At 35.2% G+C, this 8,265-nt stretch overlaps 2 protein-coding genes across 3 annotated transcripts in view; one reads left to right on the plus strand and one right to left on the minus strand.

The window, feature by feature from the left end:
• The window catches only part of LOC149878953 (dynein beta chain, ciliary-like), a 43,835-nt gene extending 39,043 nt beyond the window's left edge, over positions 1-4,792 (plus strand). Inside the window, exons 56-63 of one of the 2 annotated variants that reach the window (XR_016446760.1) lie at positions 78-271; positions 383-659; positions 943-1,170; positions 1,377-1,492; positions 2,781-2,900; positions 3,139-3,390; positions 3,529-3,702; positions 3,832-4,792. Coding sequence is in view for 1 of the 2 variants with exons in the window: in XM_090071166.1 (XP_089927292.1) it covers positions 78-271; positions 383-659; positions 943-1,170; positions 1,301-1,492; positions 2,781-2,900; positions 3,139-3,390; positions 3,529-3,702; positions 3,832-4,449 (2,055 nt within the window). In the remaining variant the exon portion in view is untranslated. Of the gene's footprint in view, positions 1-77; positions 272-382; positions 660-942; positions 1,171-1,300; positions 1,493-2,780; positions 2,901-3,138; positions 3,391-3,528; positions 3,703-3,831 lie in introns of both variants that reach the window. The other variant, XM_090071166.1, reaches the window with a different exon arrangement.
• A 391-nt stretch (positions 4,793-5,183) lies between these two features.
• On the minus strand, positions 5,184-7,690 carry LOC149878954 (uncharacterized). The gene is made up of 2 exons (XM_090071790.1): positions 7,612-7,690; positions 5,184-7,128 (listed from the first exon to the last, which is right to left on the minus strand). Exons 1-2 carry the CDS (start codon positions 7,632-7,634, stop codon positions 6,762-6,764), a joined length of 390 nt encoding a protein of 129 aa, XP_089927916.1. The 5' UTR covers positions 7,635-7,690; the 3' UTR covers positions 5,184-6,761.
• Positions 7,691-8,265: the final 575 nt, after the last annotated feature.

Below are 8,265 nucleotides of genomic sequence, written 5' to 3' on the forward strand. Positions count from 1 at the left end.
TATCTTTTTTATTTATTTTTGCTTATGCTTTTTTCAGTTTTACTTAGTACAGTTGTTTAATAAGTATGATCACTTAGGCTTTGAGTGCAATGGAAGAATTCCGTAATCTTGATCATGACATTGAGGGCTCAGCTAAGCGTTGGAAAAAGTTTATTGAATGTGAATGTCCTGAAAAAGAGAAGTTTCCTCAAGAATGGAAAAACAAGACATCTTTACAAAAGTTGTGCATGTTGAGAGCTTTTAGGCCTGATCGAATGACTTACGCTATTAAGTACCTTTATTAGATTAATTTTAAATTGTTAAGTTATTGAGCCAATTTAACTGTTAATAACAATAGGAAAAGAGTTTATACTATAAAATAGTATCTTTAAATTTACTGCAGGAATTTTGCTGAAGAGAAGCTTGGCTCCAAGTATGTTGAAGGTCGTCAAGTAGAATTCTCTGTATCCTATGAAGAAAGCAGTCCAGCAACACCTATATTTTTCATTTTATCACCTGGTGTTGACCCTCTTAAAGATGTTGAATCTCTTGGGAAAAAAATGGGCTTTACTTCTGATAATAAGAATTTACACAGTGTTTCATTGGGTCAAGGTCAAGAAATAGTTGCTGAAAAAGCATTAGATCTTGCTTCAAAAGAAGGTCACTGGGTCGTATTGCAGGTTGAAATTTTTTATTTGCTTAACTTGAAGATTAGTAAGTTAAACTTTTTATAAGAAGGCTTTGTTAAGGATTGTTATATACTAATCAAATGTTGATAATTGCAATGGTTTATAATATGCAAATAATAATGATTAGGGTCATATGCTACCAGAGGATGCTATGAGGCACTTAATCTTTTTTATTTAACATGCTTTTACAAAATTATATTTCATCAGACTTGTATAAAATATGTTCATTCTCTAATGCAGTTTGTCACCAGGATGATGTTTATGTTTTATGCAGAATATTCACTTGGTTAAAAAATGGCTCCCAATTCTTGAAAAAAAGATTGAAATGTACAGCATAGGAAGTCATCAGCACTACCGTCTGTTCATGTCAGCAGAGCCAGCTCCATCTCGGGATAGTCATTGTATTCCACAAGGTATTTTAGAAGTTTCAATTAAAATTACTAACGAACCACCAACTGGCATGATGGCAAATGTACATAAAGCCCTTGACAATTTTAATCAGGTAAAATAAAAAATAAATTTCTAAGATCTTTTTTTTTTTACTATGGTTGGTGGCCTTTTGCAAGATATGACATTACAAAGTGTTTTTTTTTATAAAAAAAAAAAAAGCTAAATGTAAAATTCATCTATAGGAAACACTTGAGATGTGTGCCAGAGAAAATGAATTCAAAAGTATTTTGTTTTCACTTTGTTATTTTCATGCGGTAGTAGCTGAGCGTCGTAAGTTTGGTCCACAAGGTTGGAATCGTTGTTATCCATTCAATACTGGAGACTTAACAATAAGTGTATATGTTTTGTATAACTACTTGGAAGCTAACTCAAAGGTATAGTGGCTTTGTTTGTGAAGCCTTAATGTATGATAAATAACATGAGCACTCTCTCTATTATCTAAGTCGAAATTTATTTAAGTCATTAATAAGCTTCAAAATGTTTTTAAATGACACCAATATATGCCATCAAATAATTAACTTGACTACTGGTATTTAGTAGGGCAGCTTCTATGTATTAGGGTGTTTCACACTGTATAGTTAAAATTTTTTTTGTTGAAGTGTTCATATTAAAACCTTTTACATAGTGTCAAATTTCAAAATTAACAAAACTATCAAAAGCCACTTTTTTACCATTGCAGCTGCAGCTATAAATTTGGAACATGACATTAATGATTTAACACTATCTGTTAGCACCCTTTGTAGAGCTAGAAAAGAAAATAGCAAAAAGTTAGTAGAAAAGGATAGAAAGTATTCAATCTAAACATGCCCCTTGTTGTACACTGAGATGGGATATTGCTGCCAGGTGTCACCAATTTTGTTCATGAAAATAGTTGATTGCTAGGCCATATTAGTGATGGATGAAGACAAAATTATTTTTTATTTCAAAAATATCAAAAAGAACTGGAACAGCTATGGCTGAGGCTTCTGTAATAAGTCTCGTGTAATGGGGAATTAAAGGAGCAAATTATTGAAATGTGTTTTGATACAATCTCTAGCAGTATTGGAATTCATACAGGAGTTTGTACACAAATAGAAAAGTTATTACAAAAAGAGCTCTTGTATTTGGCCTGCCATCATTACATTCATGAAATCATAGTGTCTGATGTTTTCAAATGCTGCTTTGGCCTAACCAGCAGTCTAGATGTTTTGATTTTTAAAAGGTTTAAACAACCAAGGGATGGCTGCAGAAAGCTTTTAGAGCTGACACTATTGTTTGTTGGTGAAATTCGTCATAGAGAAAAATGGCTCAACACGCCTGGTGCCTTTACCTATGCTCTTTGGTTGTCAAAATTCATCTACTGTATCAAAATATACATGTTTAGGAAACAGTTTAAAATGGTATTAAGAGAAAGCATTAATGTCTTTTAACTTGTTTGCATCTCTCCTGATATATCTTCATGGTTTTCATGCAGCAACCTCTTAATATTGCTCAAAATGGCCAAAAGTTTGAGTACAAGTTTATTTTAGTGTTAGTCACCACTTGAAATGTCTTAAATTTAACACTTCGAACTTTTTTTTTGAACCGTCCTACGATGGATGCAATTAATGTTTTTAAGAATGCTGCTTAGATTCTCTTGTTTTTAAAGTACAATAGTGAACAATTATATTTATTTTCTTTAAGGTTCCATGGACAGATTTACGTTACTTGTTTGGAGAAATTATGTATGGTGGACATATTACTGATGATTGGGACAGGCGGTTGTGTCGTACTTATCTAGAAGAGTATATGAAACCAGAAATGGTAAAAAATGTTTTAATAACATTTTTACAAGCTAATAATAACATTTTTAAAATTCTTACACGCTGCTTACTGCTGCCGCATTTACACCTTATCTATAACTTAATTTTGACGCATGCATTTTCTACAGTTAGTAGAAAATGCATGCGTCAAAATTAAGTTGTAGTAATTTAGATAAGATTTATTTGCTACTGTATAAAGTTTACTTACTAATTTTTAATAGAAAAACTGAAAATTTTAGATTGATGGAGATTTATATCTGGCTCCTAATTTTCCTATACCAACAAACATGGATTATATAGGATACCATTCGTATTTGGATGAAGTGTTACCACCCGAAAGTCCTATTCTTTACGGTTTGCATCCAAACGCTGAGATTGGCTTCCTAACTTCTACCTCCGAAAATCTATTTAAAACCATATTAGAATTACAACCACGAGATTCTAATGGAGTTGGGGGGGGAGGGCAAACGCGCGATGAAAAAGTGAAACAGGCAAGATTTTTACATGAAAATGAAAAAAGAATGCTTTTGTTTTTGCTGGTCTTAATTTTTATGCTTTTTTAGAAAATAAAACAAAAAACGTTTGTGAATAATTAATTGAAGAATTATTTTGTTTTCATTATAATTTAGGTTCTTGATGAAATTCTAGAAAAGCTTCCTGAGAATTTTGGTATGATGGAATTGATGGCCAAAGCTGAGGAGAGAACTCCATATACGGTGGTAGCCCTACAAGAGGCCGATAGAATGAATATTTTAATGAATGAGATTAGGCTTTCTCTTAAAGAGCTTGACCTCGGTTTAAAAGTAAGTTTTTTATATAATCTAATCATAAGATTCTAAGAACACTATCATCATGTAGATGCCATATTTTATAAAGTTCTTTTTGTTGTCTTAAATTAAGTTTATCAGTGTTTATTGAAATATTTTTTACAGGGCGAGCTAACAATTACAAACGCTATGGAAGAGCTTTCTAATGCCTTATATTTTGACGAGGTACCTAAATCATGGAATGGAAAAGCCTATCCCAGCATTAATAGCTTAGGTGCATGGTTTGTTGACCTTCTGCTTCGAATCAAAGAGTTGGATGTTTGGTCGAGTGACTTTAATCTACCGAGCGTAGTATGGCTTTCTGGTTTGTTTAATCCTCAATCGTTTATTACCGCTGTTATGCAATCCATGGCCCGAAAAAACGAATGGCCTCTGGATCGGATGACGCTGCAAGTTGATGTTACTAAAAAGAATAAAGAGGATTTTAGTACTCCACCTAGGGAGGGTGCTTATGTTCATGGCTGTTTTATGGAAGGTGCTAGGTGGGATACTCAAGTGGGAATGATCGCTGAGTCTAGATTAAAAGAACTAACGCCTCAAATGCCAGTACTTTTCTTACGCGCCATCCCTGTTGACAAGCAGGACCTAAAAAATTCTTACGAGTGTCCTGTTTATAAAACCAGACAACGTGGGCCAACCTTCGTTTGGAATTTTCATTTGAAAACCAAAGAGAACCCAGCAAAATGGATCTTGGCTGGTGTTGCTCTACTGTTAAGCGTTTAAATGATAATGACGAATTATTTCTTATTTTTACATTTGCTATTTATAAGTATCATTCCAATAAAAACGTTTGATAGATTTACTACGTTAAACGTTAATAGATTTACTATATGGATTTTACACTAGAAATATATTTTTAAATTATTTAATATTTTATGATACAAACACGTTTTGCTTAATTTTTATAGTAGAATAGATGTATTAAAGTCGGTTTTTTGTTGAATAAGATGAGTAATAAACGTTAATAGTAAACGTTAATCTTATTAAACCTCGTTTATTGTACTAAGTACGCTTTGATATCAGAGAAGTGATTTTACTAGCATATGAAATATGAATTTACTTTTCACTGTGGCTCTGTTTATTCTTTTTAACCCATATAAACCCATGATTTTTAAAATGTGTTTCTTGTCTTTATTTGGTGTAATTTAGGTCCAAATGAACAATATTCATCAACTGTTTCATAATTTTTTATATACTTAAGTGAATATAGGTGAAAATATAGGTGTCAGTTTAAACTGACGCTAGCTGCAGGAGGGTACAGGTTTTCTCACGTGTCATATTTGGCTATGACAAGAAGAATAGTCAAACTCTGAAACCAGGAATCACATGGCAATGTTAACTGATGCAGCATAACTCACAGTGACGTTTTATAACTGTTATTAATTATTTCACAGGGCCACCTAGCGAGTGAAAACTGCCCGTTTGACGCAAAAGTGTTCAGAAACAACGAAATGGATGCAAAAAATATCATGAACTTTTAAATAGCACATAATAACTGTAATGTCACATTAATGTTAAGTTGCAAAGACTATATTTCATTGACAAAAACAGGCATCAGTTATTTGCAGTGGAATGCCTTAAAGCAACCAGGATGCAGTCCCACATTGCACTTCTCACAGTAGAAGACTGATGTGCCTTTGCAGCCGAGTGCCACACATCGACGCTGTGTACCCTGAGCAATCCAGTGATCTGTGCGTACTTCGGTAAGTACTCGTCGATCGACTGCTACACGAGGTGGCGGATACGGCACTGAATTCTTCTTCATTGATAGTGTCTGCACATAGGTTTGTGCAATCTGACGTCGAAATGACAGCAGATCATGCTCCGGGGCGCCAGGTATTTTCTCCTGCATACGGTACAGCTGGAAGGCGTTCTGAACGGCCAAATCAACACAAAATCTAAATATTGGCCAATACCATTTCTTTGATCGGTGCTGAATCATATAGCAAGCTAGATTTTGGTCTAGGCGGTCCACACCGCCCATCCCATAATTGTACAGTTGTATTACTGAAGGCTGATCAACGTCTATGCGCTTCTTCTGTGCTGATGAATATCTCTTAGCTTTGCGAAGTGGTGCGACACCAGCGTAAGTTGATGCGACTGTCACAACCTTACTGTCATGCCAGCGTACCAAGCATACATTAGCCTTTTGATCCAGGGCAACGTCATGCGAGCCACAAGACAGCTTGTCCATTGCTTTGATGTTTTGCAATGGCGCACCTTCAGTTCGGTTAGAACGGAGAGTGCCCGTGGCGGCCATTCCTCTATCCGCTAGTAAGCGCAACAGTCGTGGGCTGGTAAAGAGGTTGTCAAACACAATGTGAAAGAAATTACCGTCACGTTTTGGTAAATCTTTTGTGAGATTGACCACCACCGATCCACCGAGGCCCAGATCTTTATCTGTCGTACCGGCACCTTGATATGGGTAGAAATTGATTACATATCCCAAACGAGTTGCTGCCACCCACATCTTATACCCGAACTTGATGGGTTTGCCATGGATGTATTGCTTTGCACCGTGTTTTCCGTAATAAGGGATCATACTTTCGTCGATGCTGATGATTTGTTCAGGCTGAAAGTTTGCCAGGCAAGCAGCATTGATGGACTGGATAAGAGGGCGGACTTTGGCAAACCTGTCAGTCATATCAAGTTCGTTGTTATTGGCAAAATGTATATTACTCATTATGGATTGAATTTATTGCGTGACATAGCGGCCGACACCATGGAATTGTGTACATCCCCCGCAGTTTCCCAATATATAGGGCGACGAGGCAGAGGAGCATAGCCGCTTATTAGAAGAATCGATAGGAAAAGCTTGAGTGATGTAATGTCCAGATCAAAATTTTCATGGTCTTTTTGAGCAGCGTATTCTTTGCTTTCGTTGCATATTCTGTGCATTAATTCTGGTGTCATGAACAACTCAAATAATGACAATCCTAAGAAGAACTTTAAGACAGATGGTTTTCTACTTTAGGTGGGGGTATGGTCCATGGAAACTTTTCCTTTCTGACGGCCTCCTTGAAGTCGCTTTTGACTCATGACGGTTTATACGGAACTTGTTTCTTTGTTCTCTTGTGCTGCGGACCCTGTTCCACTATATCATCTGCAGTGTCCTGTGTATTATTTTCTGCATTGTCCTCCTCTGCAGTGTCTTCTGCACCGTCCGACTCTTCCATTCCAATAACATCAGTTCCATTGGGTCTTCGTAGTTTCATCGTCGCTTCCGCCAGAAGTTGATTACGATTGAGACTGTTTGGATCTCCACATACCTCATTCTCATCACCAGAATCTTCGTCAGTGTCTGCGCCAGAGGTTATTAGAGGAACAATTGATATTTCGGCGCTCTGAAGACATTCATCGTCTGTATCTTCTAGCAATTGTAGCACCTCATGAAGCCGGTACCTGCAAAATATATGAAATTAGTTATTACTTATTTATTTGCTCTGATGTTGAAATGACGTCAAAGCATTCCCACAAATTACGTCATTATAAAATAGCAGTAAAATAATAATAAAAATTAACAATAAACAACTCTCAACCTTCAAATGTAAGAACTCAGAAGGGAAATAAGGTGGGTCACAGTAACTTACATAAATACCAGACTGCTGTAGTTTAATTATTTTGTATTAGATAAGGCTCATATATTTACAAGGAGTCATACAGTGTCTACAAACTGATGAAAATGCCTTCTATTCCGAGGTGAATAAACTGTTTGAAAACCTGTACCCTCCTGCGGCTAGTGTCAGTTTAAACTGACGCACAGAAATCGCATAAAAATTTAAGAAGACTAGCTTTGTTGGCTATACCGAATATTCAAATGTTAAAACGATATTTAACAAAATATTTAATCTATATTTCAACTAAAAACAAAACATATATGCATACCTTTTTCTTGACGAAACACTCATGTTCGAAAAATATTAATCAACGCTACCAAAGTGTGTCAACTGAGCAAAAATTAAAATAAGTTTATGCAGTTTACTTTATTATCAGCATCATACATTCACACATGACGTAATTATTACGAAAAATGCAAAGAATGTTTGTTATTTTGCAAATTAAATCGGATGTGACTGTCAGTTTAAACTGACGCTAGCCACATATGGGTTAAATAACATTTTTCGCAACTTCATGCAAGTGAGCAGGCGAATTATCATCTATTTTTTCCCTTTTTCCTCTATATGACAAAGTTGCAATCTACATTTGTATGCAACGTAGCAGCAACAAAGTTGCTCTTGTATTTTTGTATTCAATATGTTAACAGTAGAATTTTCAACCTAACAGACTATTAGTGCAGAACAAGATGCCAGTACCTTTTATGTTCCCTTAATTTACAAAAATCCTAAGAGGAACTTTAAGTATTCTTTTTGATAGAAAAAGATTTAAACACAGTCAAACTCATTTCTATTTCTGTTCTGTATTCCGAGTGAAATGTTAATTATGTAAAATTTAACTTTTTTGTCGTGATGGGCATAAACAAATAAGATCTTTCTTAATGTGCTTATATATATGTCAACAGAAAGTGAAATATTTGGAACA

This window comes from Hydra viridissima, unplaced genomic scaffold, assembly GCF_058129835.1.
Source record: "Hydra viridissima isolate aposymbiotic clone 2 unplaced genomic scaffold, HvirCarnegie_v1 scaffold_14, whole genome shotgun sequence".
Classification (NCBI taxonomy): domain Eukaryota; kingdom Metazoa; phylum Cnidaria; class Hydrozoa; order Anthoathecata; family Hydridae; genus Hydra; species Hydra viridissima.

Bases quoted from the DNA above. Each gene is read 5' to 3' on its own strand.
- LOC149878954 (XM_090071790.1), bottom strand. From the start codon at position 7,634: ATGAGTGTTTCGTCAAGAAAAAG. The intron at 7,129-7,611 runs GTATGCATATAT...TATATTTTGCAG, and splicing joins AGTGTTTCGTCAAGAAAAAG to GTACCGGCTTCATGAGGTGC.